This window comes from Lytechinus pictus, chromosome 7 (genome assembly GCF_037042905.1).
Source record: "Lytechinus pictus isolate F3 Inbred chromosome 7, Lp3.0, whole genome shotgun sequence".
NCBI classification, from domain to species: Eukaryota; Metazoa; Echinodermata; class Echinoidea; order Temnopleuroida; family Toxopneustidae; genus Lytechinus; species Lytechinus pictus.
This window is the reverse complement of record NC_087251.1, coordinates 27,227,540-27,245,335: the sequence shown is the minus strand read 5'-3', so window position 1 is coordinate 27,245,335 and position 17,796 is coordinate 27,227,540. Positions and strand designations below refer to the sequence as shown.

Below are 17,796 nucleotides of genomic sequence, written 5' to 3'. Positions count from 1 at the left end.
GGTGTATGGAGGCCTCAGTGGTGTGCAAACGGTAAGAAATGTATGAACGTCATAACAACAGTTTAAGGAATAAGTAATAGGGAGCCCAACGAAAAGGGTTCTTTTGTTTCTTAAGAAAAAAGCCTATCCTTAAATTATTATGAGTTGCCATGATTCTTCTATATATTTTTTTGTGCTTTGTATATGATTTGTTAGGGAAAATAATTATTCTTTAAATTGTTTTTCAATTTACTTACCGTCAATTTCTATTTGCAATTTCACGAGCAAGCATAGCAAGTGAGCGAAAAAATCTACTTTAGTTACAATCATGTAAATTTTGATAAAATTTTGGTTAATTTGGACACAATTAATCCCTGAAAAGCCTAAAAAACACGAAACCCTCTTTTCCCCTCTCTCCCCTCGGCGTATCTTCCACTCATCCCCCTCTTTCCCTTTCTCTTATTGTTTCTTTCCCCCTTCCCGTCATCTTCTTCCATTCATGTTCCATTATTGTCGATTTTATTCATACACTGCAAAAACTCCGGTGTTGATTTAACACCAGCCCGGAATCTATATATGTCCACACCAGAGAAGTATTGAAACAACACCAGTTTGGAATCAATCCGATGCTGTTTTAATACTAATTGGTGTTGTATAAACACCTTTCTGGTGTTAGACCAAAACGAAACTGGTGTTGTTAAACACTGTCTGGTGTGGACATATATAGATTCCAGGCTGGTGTTAAATCAACACTGGAGTTTTTGCAGTGTATCAATAATGACAAGCACGAAATCACATCAAGAATTTTGATAAATATATTTATTCTTCATATACAAGAACATACATAATAAACATGTTCACAGTCAATTCATTCCAGAATCATGTTGCTCTGCTTAAAAAATACAAGAATATAATACATAGCGATTAAAATGTTGCATATAATGGTTTAAATTTTCCGTTCAATACCGCGTCAACAATTATTTCCACCTAAAGCGAAGAATAATAATAATTATTATTATTATTTTATTCGGCAATTAAAAATACATAAATTATAGTACAATACAAATCACACAAACAATAGGACATAGGTGACATATTACAAAGGACCTGGAATAGAGATGAAGGGGCTGCCTGGGTTTTGAAAAGGTAAACTGAATTACCATGGCCCACAGGCCTTCCTTCCCAAATAGATTAGCTGATCTTTGAAAGAAATAACCTCATGGGCCCGTATTCTGAACTCGGGTTTAAATAAAACCCTGGTTTAAAGTTGTAGTTTAACAATGGAAAGCCAATTGGGGCACAAGTCTATATTAGTAGATGTTCGATTTATTAACTCCTATGACACTCAAATCATTTATAAATGTCTCAGAATGATAACTGAAATATTTTCTTCATTATAAAAGCAAAGAGTAACAGAATAGTAAATATAAGAAATAGACAATATAAGCAGAATTTTCGATTTTTGGGCTCCCCATAATTTGAGACCAGACTTAAACCATGGTTTAAGTTAAACCCGACTTCAGAATACGAGCCAGCGTATTGAAGTCTAGCGTCATTTTTTAAGAGGGTGTGGTGGGCGAGCACTTTTTTTTTTTTTATAGAGGGGAGTTTATAACTGCAGAATCTCTTATCCAAATTTCTATCCAATCAAAATTAACCAGAAAAGGGTCTTCAATCTTTTAGGCGCAAAGGGAGGGAACTACTAGGCCTACTAAATTTGAGTAAAAGGGGCGGCACGTGCTCCGTCGTGGATCCGCTTCTCAGCGTTACAAACAGTACATGGTTTTCATTTGACCTTCAAAGTTTTTCCGATGTAAACATAATCATCTAAATGAAATATGTTGTTACTGACAATTAACCACACGTTATCGTTCTTGAATGATCCCGTTGTTTGGTCAACACCAAATTTGATTAACCTAAATCAACTAAAGTTTGCTACTAGAGTGCACCTGCATAGGCCTACGTTGGTATTCTTATAATTACGTATGCCCAGTTTGGGGAGAGAATGCAAAATGAGGCAGAAAATTAATTTTGGATCACTGTACCGTGATGTTTCTATAGCGAATGATAAACACGGAAATTATTAATCATTCATCTGGCGCTTTCACTGCGGATCGCGAACGAAATAATGATGGAATATATTGTATATATCATGTTCAAAGCACGTATGCAACTGAGCCTTGTTTGCTTTCATTTCAAGTATATAGAAAACACTTTCACCGTAATAATACATCGATGATGGACTTATAATAGATGACAACATGTTATTTTAAACTATTTCACCTTTATCAATAATAAATGCAACTACGCCACTTTTTACTTCAAAATGGAATTCTATTAATTTCTCTCACTCCGTAAACATCAGGTAATATAAAGTAAACGAAAAGATGAAAATTATAAATATTTGTTGAACATTTTAATTTCATTTTAAATGTAATGTTCTTGTCCTTTCAATGAAGAGCTTGCATGAGGATGATAAAACAAAAATAAATGTGTTTATAAAAACAAATCAAGGTACTGATACACACATCGGCAGATTTTTTTGTTGTTGCCAAAATACATTAGCAGAAAAGAGTTTCATTTTTGTTTAGGTCTCGTATGATAATTTAAAAAAATTTCTTGTAATGTTCATCTTCTCGGCATCAAAATCGAGACTATCACATTTAGGGACGGCCAAATAATCATTACTATATGTAATGATAGCTCAACCTTTTCAGACGGTCTTTCAAATCTTTAGTTAATATGCATCTTCTCATAGATTTTCAATTATTATCTTACACTGTACATTACCGCTATTACCTTGAGAATATCATAATATTTTGAATTTATATTGTAATTTCTGTAAATTTCTTGATTGTTTTGTTATATTCCTTATTTGTTAAGTTCATTGTTTTTTAAACTGTAAAACATCTGTCAATTCAGCTTTTAAGCTGCGATCACATGTTTTTAATAAATCTTGAATCTTGATCATTCAAATTAGGTGCATATTTGTGTATTTTCTACGCTTTTCTTCTTGTCAATGTGTGTACTATACTATGTATTAATCCCTATTGTAATTGACCGTATGACACTAAAATTGTTCTTGTTCTCTTTCGATTACAATCGCATACCTGTTTGTGTTATCACCCCTGCTTTCCACACATCAGTCATAAACAACGTGGTTTAGTTTCAGATTTGGCACTTTTTAATTTTCACTTTCCAACCCGAAGTATAGTTTTAAAAGAGCATTAACACTATAAAAGCGACAGTGAAACAAAAATGTATTTCCCCAAAAGTACTGCCTGTCCAACATGTCCCTCCATTGGATAGGCTTGGTCAAACTTACTATGCATATTCCATTATTGTATTCTTCTCACTTCATTGCTATTGTACCAATTTATTTTGTAAACTTCCGTTGTTTTCGATTGAAAAGGAAAGAAATATACCGTAGACAAGTTCGTAGCATTTGACATTTCACCGTCAACTAGCACTTCGGGGTTGACGAAAAGGTTGACGAAAATTTCCAACAAAATGGGATCTCAAAGACAGGCCCTTCGGGTAAACACTATTATTTATTATTTGCATATTTTATATTTTTACTCTTTCCATTATGTATTACTTCAAATTGAAACGGAGATGAATATGTCATAACATATCATTTCGCATTTGACAAAATTATGTGCAGCATATGTATCTAATTGTAATCCTTTCATTGGCACTTTAACGGTTGACGAAAAGATGTAATTTTTTATAAGACAAGCGTTACAACCATGTATCCATTATGTACACGTTGCTGTATGTGTCAATGATTCTGATATTAAACAAATAATCGACAGACAATATACTCAAACAGTTTCACTAAAGTTGAGGAGACGTTCCTTGTATACGTTTAACATGTTCCATTCAGGTTGACAAACGGTTGTTGGTGGTCTTCGAAATCATATACAATACAGAATTTTCGCGAGATCCAATGTCGTCAGAGAAAATTGAACATCGCCTACATTAATTTTCTCTGTATTAAAAGATGCATCACTTGGACCGTCCTCTTGTGATGCCCGGTTACTTGTATATATTTCACTATTCAACCATTTCAACAATCATGAGAATAGGCTTATTACTGCAACCACACTGCCGTCTTTTGAGATAATAAGATGCGTTTGAGGTGGTTCAAAACCTTTGCTCAAAACTACAAGGCCAAACAGATGCATTGGTGAGATTTGGTAATGTTTATTAATGAATTAAATGTGTATCGATGATGCCATAACTTCGTCACCCCCATAATTATAATTTGAATCAGACTATTTGATACATTATTGCGCTTAGAAAATGATCAACCAGGCACAAACGAAGAAACTGCATGGTCTCGTTATTTTCCATCATCACTGTATATATCATCATCCGTGGAGGAGTCCCAGGCGCCTTGTTTTAAACCTTCCTCTATCCTCAATTTTAACTCGTCCATGTGATGTTTAAGATAGTTCGTCTCCTCGATCTCGTCCCGTTCGAGATTCTTAACAACCACGAGATCCGTAAACATCACCCGAGCCATCATCAACATCGCACGAGCACGGTCAAATAGACTTGCCTGAAAAAAAAGAAAATATTTGTTTTCATCCTTATCATATTGAAATGCATGTGACAAAGCAATTGTCATTAAAATAAAACAGTTTATATCAGGAAAAATCAATAAACTTTTGTGATCTCTTACACAATTGTACGTTTATATGGGAGTGACTGAGAAAAATATATAGCTTTATTTCTCTTCATGTACTTTTAGACCTATTTTTTTAAGTGATAAACAACCCAAAATGCCATCCACAAATTTATATCCATATGTATTGATGATATTTTACTCTTTTTATACGAGCAAACTTAAAGTTCATCAGTACTATTGAATGTGAATCGAATATTATGATCATTGTACAATGAAATGCACTGAGAAGTGTATTTCTTATACTAAAAATTAAGTTTGATGAAATCATAGGCTGTAATTTTGTAAGATTTTTTGGTCTATCTGGGAGGATTGGGAGAACAAGACGAGCCTTACCCATGGGCTGGTGTACACAATTTAAAATTCGAGGGGACTTGTCCCCCCCCCCCCCATCGCCGGCAATGGATGTATTTATATATTCACATATAAGTTATTTAAGTAATGAATAAGTTAAACCAAATAAAACGAAATATGAAACCATGGACAAGATATCCTTGATTTTGTGTCTACTTACCTCGACATAGTCTCTGATTTTCATGAGTTGTGTTCTCACATTCTTGATTTGGTCACTGATTCCCCACATCCCAAGCCCTGTGTGAATGCTCCCACTGCCGCTGTAGAAATCGTATAACCTGATTTGGGGAAAATTCACACCAAATGGTAAATTTTTGTACTAAATGAAAGTGCCGATATTGAGATGTGATGAGGATTTCTATAAAAAGGTGAATCAATTTAATTCCAAAGATAATTGAAAAGTTCTAAATTATTCGGGCTTTCAGTATACCCAATTATATAACGAAAATAACCGAAAATCTTTACACAAACACACACACACAAAAAAATAATTGGCAAACATTTCGATAGAAATTAAATTTTGTGAGGCTAATTCTTTGCTTGACAACAGTAGTTCCCCTGTCCAAAATTGATTTATTGCATAATATGAATTGATTTGTTCAATCCACAATTTCAAGGCAAAGTCAAATACAGTCATAATGAAAGTACATGATATGAGAACATGCATTTACCTAGCAACATCGTCATCCTTGTCATCCCACATCGTCATCTCGGGTTCGACCCGGTACAACCTTAGACAAAAATCCGGTGCTATCCGGTTCAACAAGAGAGTCGTTTGGAAAGTCGATGGTATAGGTTTACCTAGTCGAGGCAAGACCAAGGTATGTTTTTGCAAGACAATGTAGTTTTTCTTTTGTCCATCGGCTTCACAAAGTGCCGAATAACTATTGATCATTTCAAAATGTCTTAATTCCTCTATCGGTCCGATCCATAGATAGAAGCCCCATAAGAAGGCTCTCTCCAAGACTAGATATGCCAGACGAGCCATGTCTGACCGGACGCTTCGCGAGTCGGGTTCGTATCCGGCTGTTCGCTTTCGGAGCATGAGCGAAGAGACGAAGATGAGTTCGGGTTTCCGACGGGCGAGGACGATGTCGATCTTGGGTTGGATGACGACTCGACCACGAAGGTATTTTAACCTCGGATGTTCGTGCTCCATCATTACCTGGGAAAGAAATACGAAATTTATAGTTTTAATGTTAGGTTAAAGACACCCCCTCCTTAATTCAAGGTAACCCCCCCCCCCCAACTCTCTTGTACCCCTTTCTCCGACTTTTCTACTTAAGCCCCCGACCGGTCTGCGACTAAGCGAGATGAAATCGTGAGATCGTTGCAGAAAGGGTTTCAATCAAACGCAACTCAAAAGATCAATCAAACTTTCAGCCAACCATCAGACAACAGTATTAATATAACGTCACTCACACACAATGTGCAGGGTCGTCTTGATGATAGGCCTTTCCTTGCTATTCATCGCATCTCACTTATATGTGTGAAAATATTCATCCGCATCAGTTTGCAGACCAGTCGAATCACATACTTATCAACAAAAACAAAACAGAAAGATGGAGAATGAGAAAGATATTACAGTACCTGGTCTAATGTTTTGTCCTGTTGTTTCATGATGTACGTAATTGTCTCATAGAATCTTCCTTGAATGAAGAAAGGATCCTTGAGGAGCTCCCGCTTACCCATGCTCAGATCCTGGAGAATAATTCCATGGAGCGCTATGCAAGTATCCACCAGGAGCTGAAGTAAACCATAGTAAAGTAAAATAGTTACAACACTTTAGTGGAAATATAGTGTCAGGGTGTTGTAACATGTGCTTATACAGCGCGTCCCAAAAAAAATGTCCCTCTGACATAGGACTGAATTAATTCTAAAATGTGGTAGTATTCTCAAATAAATGTTCATGAGTAGAAAGCTCATTTCATGATCTAACTTCTATGAAAATTTCATTGGTCTCACTTCAGCGGTTTTGAATACACACTCTGTTACGTAACAGTGGTGCATTTTAGCCCATTCCAAGTTTGCAGCATTGATGCATATCTGCATTGTCTATGGCATGTTTACCCCCATTTTTACATCCAGGATCTGAGCAGGGACATTTCCCTAATCATATCCAGGCTCATCAAATTATAAACTTGGGCATGTTCAGAAGGGCAAGAAATATAAAAAAATAAAGTTTTTTGATGATTGATAAGGGGAATCAGTGCACCAACTTGAAAGAAAATGTGAATGATGGATGAGTAAAATAAGCTAAAAAATAAAGGGGAATCCGCAAGTTAAACACCCTTTGCAAAAAAGGAACTTTACCAGAGAAAAATTTGACTTTTTTTCTTTTAAAAAGTTACATGTACATTGAATTAACTTGACCACAGTAGCTTATTAACTAAAAAAAACAATAAAAACAAAAAAATGCAGTATTAGGCATGAATTAGGCATGAAACAAACATGACCCATGTCTTAATCATTGTGCATCCCCCATTTTCAAACATGAAATGAGCTGTCAAATATTGTTTTTGCCCTTCTAAACATGGTCAAAGTTGTGATTTGATGAGCCTGGTTAGATCATGGAGATTTCCCTGGTCAGATCAGGGAATTCCTTGGTCAGAATGGTCAAAGGGGGTTGATATGCTAGAAAGTGCAGAACACATGCAGTAGTGCTGCATGCATGCAAACTTGGAATGGGCTGAATTTTTTTTATAGAAGTTAGAACATGAGATGAGCTCCCTAGTTAAATACATTTCATGGAGAATCATTTTTAATTTTTTGAAGTAATTTAGCCCCATATAAGAGGGACATTTTTTTTGGGACGCGCTGTACATGTATAGTTCAGTTTTAATTAATAGATTGTGTTAGCATGTTCGATTCTTAAGTTTCTTTTTCTATTGTTGTCAAACATAAATAAACAAACTTAAACGTCAATTTGGAGGGCGTGGCTTCTGAATCAATTTGTAACTTCCACGTGATTTAGATTTTATGTTCTATACAATTTCTGTTCACACTTTATAGCATATTTCATGAACTATTGACGATGTCAATGAAAACGTGTAAAGAATACGAGTTCTTTTTTTTTCAGCATTGTCTGTCAGGAAAAAAATTCTAAGACCAAGAGTATACGTGCCTACGATAATACAAAAAATACTCTTGCGTTTTTTTAAATAAAGATTTTAGACAGTTAAATTATTTATGCTTAGTTGTTTACAAACTTTTATTTAAACAAAACCCCCCGGTCAGTCCGTGAGCTTACCTGTTGACTATATTGATAAGTATCACTGATGTTAGGAAATTTCATCTTGCTCATATGTCCCCGCCGGGGATCCGACGGATCAATCAGTTTATTATTGCCCTGCTTCGTTGGCGCTCCCGTACCCGTGGTCGATGACTTCCCATCGCGTTTGCTGCCGTCCAGAGCAGGCAATCTGGTTTTCTTCGACATCTGTTACAGAGAAGATACAGACAAAAACCAGAACTGAGATAAAAGTAAGATTAACAGCAACGAGGACAACTCAGAAAAAACTGTATTATCAAATTCTTATTTCGACGTATCTAAAGAGGGAATAAAATTTCCACTCCAAATACTCTCTGCCTTTCTCTCTGTCCTCAATCGCTCAAGCTCGCCCGTTAGTTATATTATGTCAATCTGAAATAATTAGACATGAAAGACTGATTACACGATGATGCGACGCAAGCTCAATATTGTGTGCTCAGCTGCCATGAGAACATGCTTGCCAATCATGTAAAAATTTAATAACTGGAATGAGCCAGTGCAAGACTTGGGGATTTCAAACTGAATCATTAATGTCACGTGATTGTTTATATATGAGGCGGTTTCATTTCCAAAAAGTTAATCAGACTGTGAATGACGAGGGGGGGGGGGTCGAATAATAACATTTCTTTCATTCAAACTATTATTTTTTTTCATCTAATTACTGCAACTCCCTACCCCATCTCTTTTTCCTTTTCTCACTCCCTCTCTCTGTCTCTCTCTTTTCCCTGTCACTCCACCCTCTTCTCTCTTGTATCCTTCCGCCATCAAATTCGGAGATTGTCGGCATCTGCCGAATTCCAGTAGTCACTTTCATAATATGCAATTAGCGGACGGAAAATCGAATTAGAAACGTTTAAAAAAAATGTCTCTCCCATCTTACTAATCAAGCTTTTTAACAAACGATGAAGACTAATTATAATGACTTTCAGATTGTAAAATGTACATTATTATAAACAGAATCGAATCAGAATTCACGTGAATCAAATCATAATAAAATATGGATTTTCAGCAGAAGATTAAGAATTGATTTGTACTTGACTATAAAGCCTACCACAATAATCGAGCAAAAATACATAGGAAAACTTAAAGGATAGATAAAATATCAAAAATTAATTTTACAAGGTTAACTTATTGTTTGGTCCAAAGAAACTTCCTAACTGTATGACTTAATTTGACGCATGTTGTTTCTAAACGTAACATAAAAACTTAACATCAACAACTTTCGGTTCATCAATATTTCCAATCCCAATCCCCTCTTTTGACTCCATAACATTTACAACTCGAATTACATCCATTCCTATGCATCAAAACACCATATCATAATGCTGCATAATAGTAATCATAACGGGCAAATTAAATGAAAAATCTTGAAATATCATGGGATATCAACTCCTAAGATTCACCTGAAAATTTCTGCATGCTAATGACTTTTTTGTATATCTGTTTTGAGTATTTTTCATATTCTAAGATTAACCCTGTAGAAATAAAAGTCGACGTACATTTTCTTATCATCCAACAAAGAGTGTTATCAATTAATCAATAACAATAACCTTGGAACATAATATATTCAAAGTCACTGCTTAATGCGGTACATCTTGCTGCATCGTAACAGTAATGAGCGAATGCAGAAACTATTATACCATTATACTGATTTTAGACCTTGAAAATGCAACATTGATAGGGTTGTCGAGTGTTAAATGCAGTTAATATTACAGTATTATAAGCACGGTATGACCTGTCTCTCGCGTTCATGACAACATATCACATTCACGCAGCTGTATATCACATGGATTAAATCCAAATCAAATAGCGAAGCATATAATCAATCAAAATTAATCCCTTTATAATCCCACCTATATCATCCAATTAAACGGCTCTTCATTTTGCTACCAGCCTCGCGGTGATTGATTACGAATTGCAATACAATACCAAAAAGGGTGGGATGGGGTTGGGGGCGTTTGCTAGCTCGTAAAGAAAGATCCAGTGGCGGACCGTGACCCGGGGGAGACAAAGCATTGGGGGGGGGGGCACAGCATTGTTGACAAACAATACAGTGCCCCTCCAATGCTTTGTCTCCTCCGGGTCACGGTCCGCTACTGGAAAGATCTGACATTTTTAAATTAGCGATCCTCTAAATGAGTTAGTTTTATTTCTTCGAATAAAGTTGGGTACGTGAAAATGATAAATTGTCAGATGTTGAAATTAATGATTGGGGGAAAATCGTATTTTTGTTGGGGGTACGGAGGTTGGGTTCTTCCTGCCCGCTCCCCTATTTGGCAAGTGCAATTGTTTTGAGTGCACAGGTTATGAACCCATCGCTATTATAATAATGATTAATCGTTTTTTTGTGTGCATAGGTCTATATAATAACATGATCTTGCTCTCGCTCTCACCGCCAAATTTCAGAGGCAGATAAAAGCAAATAATTCACGAGCAAGTAAAATTTATATATTGGGTATTGTTCACTTCACAATGCGATGCAATATACGGACAAGTAAATAGGAAATTGGAATTATGAAAAAGGGTTTTATTGTCCGCAGATAGTAAGGCTGGTAATGAGGAAAGAACCAAAATGTTTGAAGTGGATTTTATGATGTACGGTATATTTCCATGGCAGATGGGCACCTAGAATATGGGAGATTACACAAATATTTTTAATGAAATTATATCACTTGAATGCGATTATTTTTGAAACTCGGTGTTGTGTGTATATATGAGTGGAATAAATTGTAATTATGAATGTTCAGTTCGGGTTCAGCCCAACCCCTCCCACTTTCAAAATCGTCCCATGGTCCTGTAAAAGGCGACATCTTCTCTCAGGTCTAGAGTTCTAAAATTGAGGTTCGGGTCATGTAAATTCTCAAAGGTCGTCTATCTCCGCTATTTGAAATATCCTCAGTGGCACCGCCCACGAGAGCAGCCATTACCCCTATCCCCGACTCTTAAATGTCCTATGGATTAATGCATGCCCAAACCACTATACATGGCTACCGGCCGCCAGCATCACAATATGCTGCAGACACTCTAACGAAACCGACCCGAGACCGACCAAAGACGATTACACTGTAAAAACTGTGGTGCTAAAACTGACAGTACCAGTTGGTGTTAATAGAGGACCACCCCCTGAGGTGTTAAAATTACACCCTAGATATTGAACATAACACCAAAGAGTGTTAATGTAACAACCAAAGGTGTTGTAATAAAACCTATAGGTGTTAAACTAACACTAGCGCGTTTTCGCCCAGCGTCGTACGACGCTATCTACGACGTAGAACGATCTCTTGGTTCGTGCGTCCGTCGCGCTCAACTCTCGCTTGTAAGCAGTTTCGCAAATCGCTGAACGCGGCCGGATCGACCGGAAGTACGTAGACTGCATGACGTCACCACTACTAGGGAAAATCCCGCGCCCGCGCTCTATGAACTGGCTGTCGGCGCGCGCTCGATTTGATTCGACTTCTGCAGCACATCAAATGCACACTCTACAAGCGATCTGATTGGCTGTTGACGGCTGTTGACAAATCCTACGTTCTAATGCAGACGCCCGCTAATTTGCGGAAGAACCGTCCGTGATTTGAGCTCAAGAACGCTCGGGCCTCTGTTTCCATGGAAGTTGGCGATTTTTGCACACGACCCTTACGTTCTACGTCGTACGACGCTGGGCGAAAACGCGCTATTGTCAATTTAACACCGGTGTAAAATAACTGGTGTGGTCCTCTATGTACACCGATTAACACCACAGTTTTTGCTGTGTACATTATTACCATTGACATACCATCGGTCAGTCTGGAGACGGTTTCCCTGATGTGACCGTAGCATTTATCCCCCCCCCCCCCTCTTCTGCATCCAGCATCCCCTAGCAACCGTGTTTCAAGGATGTGCGAACGGAAGGCATCCAAAGAATCCCACTGTTGAATCTGGTTCCAGTTTGCATGGACTGCAATTGATCCCGCAAATGGCGATCTTGGTTTAAAGCAAGAGCGGATGGGAGGGGGTTCAGTCGAGTGAGGAAGGGGGAGATATAGGGAAATAAAGGGAGTGAAAGAGCCGGAGAGAAAAAAGAAAGAGCGAGAGATTTGCGATTAAGAGAAAGAGATGGGATACGAAAATTAGACAATAGAACATTAAGAAAGAATCAAAAGAGGTGGTAAAGAAGATGTGAGACTCTGATTTATTTAATCACGTGATCAAAAATGAATACTGACAAAATATTCAACATAGAGCGCTATTAATGAATATTAGCAAGTGAGTGAAACAAGGGAGCAAACATTTTTCCAATATCCTGTGATATCGAATATGTAATGTAATGTAAAATAAGAAAGTTATGACATTTTAAAGTTTCGCTTACTTTTCTCAAAACAGTTATATGCACAACTCAGTGATATGCAAGTGAGAGAGTCGATGATGTCCATCACTCACTATTTCTTATGTTTTTTGTTGTTTGAATTATACAATATTTCAATTTTTACAGAATTGACAATAATCTAAAACTTGACTGAACCACATAATGTTAAACAATACCAATTCCACATGTTCAGGAAGGAATTAAACTCGATTTCTCATGACAAGGGGGAGAAAATGATAATATTTCATATTTCACATGATAAAATACAAAAGAAATAGTGAGTGAGTGACGCCATCAGTTTCCTCATTTGCATATTACTGAGTTGTGCATATAACTGTTTTGTGAAAAATAAACGAAACTTTAAATTTTCGTAACTTTCTTATTTTACATCCGAATTTTCAGTGTTATGCTTGTTGGATTTCTCTTTTTATTCAAATCAACATTTTGTTGGGGTCTATATAAATAAAAAATACATTTCCAAACGGTATGCCAATATGCCATTTCTTTTGAAGGGGACAGTCTATTAATTATGAGGGAGAGAAAGAGAGAGAAAGGGATGTGTTGTTGGTGGAGACGGTAACCAAAATACTATTTTTTGTGTTCTTTTTTGTTGATAGCTAAATGAAGTACGATGAAACGACAATTCCATGCGTAGCCAATATGAATGAAATATTTACAAAGCAAAGGTTTCACCCCCACACATTATTATTTTTCAAATTAGGACATGGAATATTACACTTTCAATAATAAATGCAAGCTATTTCCATGGTAATAAACCCCGGCTGAAATATTTACAAGGCCAGCTGATGGTTTCACACATTAATTTGTCAAATTAGCCTATCCCTATATGTTTGACATGCAATATCACACTTTCAATAATAAACGGAAGATATATCCAAGGTAATAGTAATATTCTCATGGTAATGACCATAAAATTAACTGCATGTACGCCACAAGACAATGAATACCGATAATTACTTGTACATTGTTGTATGTCCACGATTTGAAAGTGATATTCAATCTTGCTTACTTGTCTGTTCCGGACAATGCAATCAAGGTTGTCCATCCAAGGCCTCGTTACACTGAATATGATTGCCAGCATTCGGCCGTTTAATTATCATAATCATAGAGACCCAGAGTAAAAGTTTGAATAATTTGAATGATTCATTCTTATTTTCCACCCTGCTATCTCCTCTTCCCAGAATGATAACGATCTGTTGCAAACTTTGTTTATTTTCGGCAACCAATTTGACATTTTTTTTTTATTTACCTCATATAATATTTTTGACAAAATATTTTTCTATCCTGTATATTAAAAATAAGCTGACATTAGAATACTTTATTTTGTTAATTTGATGACAGAAAGGCAAGACTAAATGTGTCATTTCTACTATATGATAAATAAGAAACATTGCATTTATATGTTATATTCTGTAATCTATGTAATAAATTTTGTTCTTTTAATGATATGTATTATTCTTTTGGGGTGCCATTTATTGACAATACCGTTACCATTTTTGGTTATAAGATTATTATTATTTTTATTAAATTTCATTATTACTAATGATGCTTTTAATCATTATGAAACACAACAATTATTGCATTATACATAATCTAAGTATTTTAAGTGTATGTGTGTTATCTCTATTGCTGTTCTTGTATGATAATGGTATATATCGAAATATTCATGTTTTTGTTTTGTTTTAATTTTATTGAAAGTTTTCGACTAGGTCACTTTGTGGAATAGGTTAATAGTTTGTTTGTTGTCAAATCAAGAATTTTCCAGTTTATAATGTGGAATGTGGATCTTAATCAATGAACTTTGATTCTGAATGTTTTTGGTCGCATCCCAGGGGCGGTAGTGTGCAGGGGTGACTAGCCCGTATATGATATTTCTATATAGTAGTGAAAAAAAAGAGAGAGTGGTGAGGAAAGAAAAGGGGAAAGAAAAGAGCATAAAAAGAGAGCTTAGTGAAAATCAAGTCTGTAATACACAATTATTCGATTTAAAAAAAATGACGTCAACATTACAGGTCATCTTTTCCGGGGGCCGTTTCATAAAGCTGTTCGTAAGTTAAGAGCGACTTTAAGAACGACTGGTGATCCTTTATTGTGGTAAATGGTATATATTCATTGGCGATGGTTACGCGCGTATAAGGTTCACCAGTCTTTCTTAAAGTCGGTCTTAACTTACGAACAGCTTTATGAAACACCCACCCGGTTCCCCCTCCTATTGAAATTCCCTGTTGCAACCCGTGCCCCTCCTAAAAACGGGATCGATGATAGTCCTGCTATCCCTGTATTAAACCTGTCATCGTGCATGCATCTCATCACTGGTATAAGGGGTAATGGAAATGTCACAAGCTATGGGCCTGTCATCGTTGGTCAGGGTTGCTAAAACCAATCGGGATACTCTTGATTTCATCGTGTATAGGCTATCCGTTACAGTGGCATTTTTAGAATGCTATATGGAAACACGTCATTCATGAAAAGGGTTAGTCTAGATCTGGACGTCAGAGGTTATTTGTTTGGAAACCCCCTACATCAGTCCTCTCTCTTTTCACCAGAGAGGACTGATGTAGGGGTTTCCAAGCAAATAACTGCTAACGTTTAGATCTAGACTAGGAAAGGGTCCGCGGTTGTCTAACTTACTTGGGTTCTATCTAGGATGAAATTAAGGGCCGTTCAGCGACAATTACAAATATGAAGATACCCCGTTTGAATAGCAAACTTTTTTTCTAAATAATGTGAGAAAGTTATACACGAGTAAAGCATATGATTGTGTTTCAGATGTATGAGCCATTTTGTTAATTTTGTTAATTTAATATCTAATAAGAATAATTAATTGAATTTGAAATTACACTTCACCAGAATAAAGGGAGATGGGGAAGACATGTATACGCAAAGTGAAAAAGGAAGTCCATCTTTTCAGGTGAACATTCATGATCTATGCCTATTATACATATATCAGTGGTTTAAAGAGCCGAAAAAGTTTGAGGGGTAAATGATATTGACCTTATTTGATGAAAGAAAAGGCTAATTTGGGGAAAGATTCCGACAATAGATTTGGTATGTAAAATCATATTCTAACCTTTCTACGCTCATTTCCTTTAATTTTCTTCTTTTTTTAACCTGGTAGTGGAACTTTTAGGGAGGCATGACACCCAAGCCCCCCATTTAGACGCCAGTGTATTATCAGAGAATGAATGTACCCCATTATGTCAGTGCCCCATCCTCAGATTCCACAATCCCGAATGCAGTATAATGCCCGATGTGTTTGATGTGTTTGTAATTGATCGGGTGCATATTACATTGTGGTGATAGTAGTGATGTATAATTAGTATCACAGTCGTCATAGATATCTTATTTATGACTTTTGGAATCTATTAGATGTACCGAAAGTAATATGACTTAATAGACGGGGTCGATCTTATGATTACATCAAATTAAACTCCCTTTTTATACCATGTGTTGATAAATCCGTGCTTGTATACTAAAAAGGACAAGTCCACCCCAAGTAGAGACAAGATTTCTTATTAAGGTCTAGCAAAATCAGGTTTGAAATAACAATGGTGGCATTTTAAAGTTCTGCAGTGTTCAACTTCAACCAAACATCGTATGCACACCAGCATGGATAATGTGATAACGCTGTACACCATGTAAACGATTTCTATATAATAATAATATAATGATAATACAATTAAATAATTATAATGAATTTATTTTATTTTGTTAACCTTTATCTATTTTATTCATTGGACCAATGGTCTTCATAATACAAAACAGAAATTCCCCTTGCTGTATATAAACATGCGAAAACAATATAGCAGTGTTACATGCTTGTCAGGAACATGCAATTAAATCATAATAGATATTACTCGAGGCATGTCAGTATAGCCTACATCAATTCAAGGTTTTTGCATATTCACGTGTTCTGTTATCTATTTATAGGCCTAATAGTAAAAAAAAACATAAGTTACATGTTATCTGTGATACATAGTTCAGCATGAACTAATCTAAGAGCAGTGAATAAGTACTCCAGGGACCCGTAAAGCTTATAGCAATCATCGTAGAACATTTTTTAATGATTGATTGCATTGACTACAATGTACAATAATAATTGTGAAAATCAAGCGTACGATTGATCGCTAACCTCTGTGTTACGGGACCCTGATGTCTTTTCGTTTGCTAAAAAAAATTGGAAATTGTTGACTCTGTTTCTGATTTGATTTGGTTTTATTATTTTCTTATGCTACAAAACAAAAATATGGAAATAACTATGACAGCGAGTCATAAACCCACACTAACAATTATTATTCCCCCCCCCCCCCCGGTTATTCCCCGCAATTTCTTGAAATACCTAATTATAACAACATTCATATTATGAAATTACATACTGAAAAAAGACTATCGTTCTGACAAGATTACTTGACAACATAACAGCCACAATAACTTTTTTATTAACATAACTTCGATGATGAAGACGAAGAGTATGGTAAGAATGATAATGATGACGAATAAGGTGACAACTTTTCTTTTCATTAAAACAGTTTATTGTTATATAGCTTTCACGTTTTTTTTTCTTCATTTGATTATCTTACGCATTGTATAACAATAATGTTGATCAATTCATTACTTTAATAAACTCAGAAACCCCTGGGGGAAATACCTATATGTATAACATACCATAAATTTTCCATTCATCCGTGAAGAGAGTCCGTTCGAACGGCAAATGCAAAGAAAATATTCCAGTGAATATCCTAAAATAGATTAATAATAGTTATCCTTCGGAGTCATCCATGGTGATCATAATCACATGAGTTGAGTAATTATTCTGCTGGCATAGAACATACAGAAAGAAGAGAACATTCCTCTGAATTACCACTGGTGTGAGAAATTATACAGGCCTTAAAGCATTGGAATGACCGATGAGTTATTATTTTTGTAGCTGTCGAGCGATAAATTCCGATAGAGACTGCGATCGATTAATCGTGTGCACAATTTATGCTTACCTCTATCCCTCCTTGCATTGTCTCTTACGCCAGCATTGACTGTTATTGATTAGGTAAGTCCGCCTCCCTCTCAGCACAGCGACTGAAGTGTTGGTGTGGTCTTGTGGGATAGAGGATGCATATACATCCTCTAACCCACAAATTTGGT

The 17,796-nt window shown here is 36.1% G+C and overlaps 1 protein-coding gene across 2 annotated transcripts; it reads right to left on the bottom strand.

Moving 5' to 3' along the window:
• Positions 1-783: 783 nt before the first annotated feature.
• On the bottom strand, positions 784-17,737 carry LOC129265871 (uncharacterized). 2 transcript variants are annotated; one of them, XM_054903791.2, is made up of 6 exons: positions 17,323-17,737; positions 8,274-8,462; positions 6,614-6,769; positions 5,695-6,188; positions 5,184-5,301; positions 784-4,543 (listed from the first exon to the last, which is right to left on the bottom strand). In XM_054903791.2, the coding sequence occupies exons 1-6, from the start codon at positions 17,338-17,340 to the stop codon at positions 4,325-4,327; spliced, it is 1,194 nt and encodes a 397-aa protein (XP_054759766.2). In that variant the 5' UTR covers positions 17,341-17,737; the 3' UTR covers positions 784-4,324. The 2 variants fall into 2 exon arrangements, with proteins under 2 accessions (XP_054759766.2, XP_063958446.1); XM_064102376.1 differs by having other exon boundaries at positions 17,649-17,737.
• Positions 17,738-17,796: the final 59 nt, after the last annotated feature.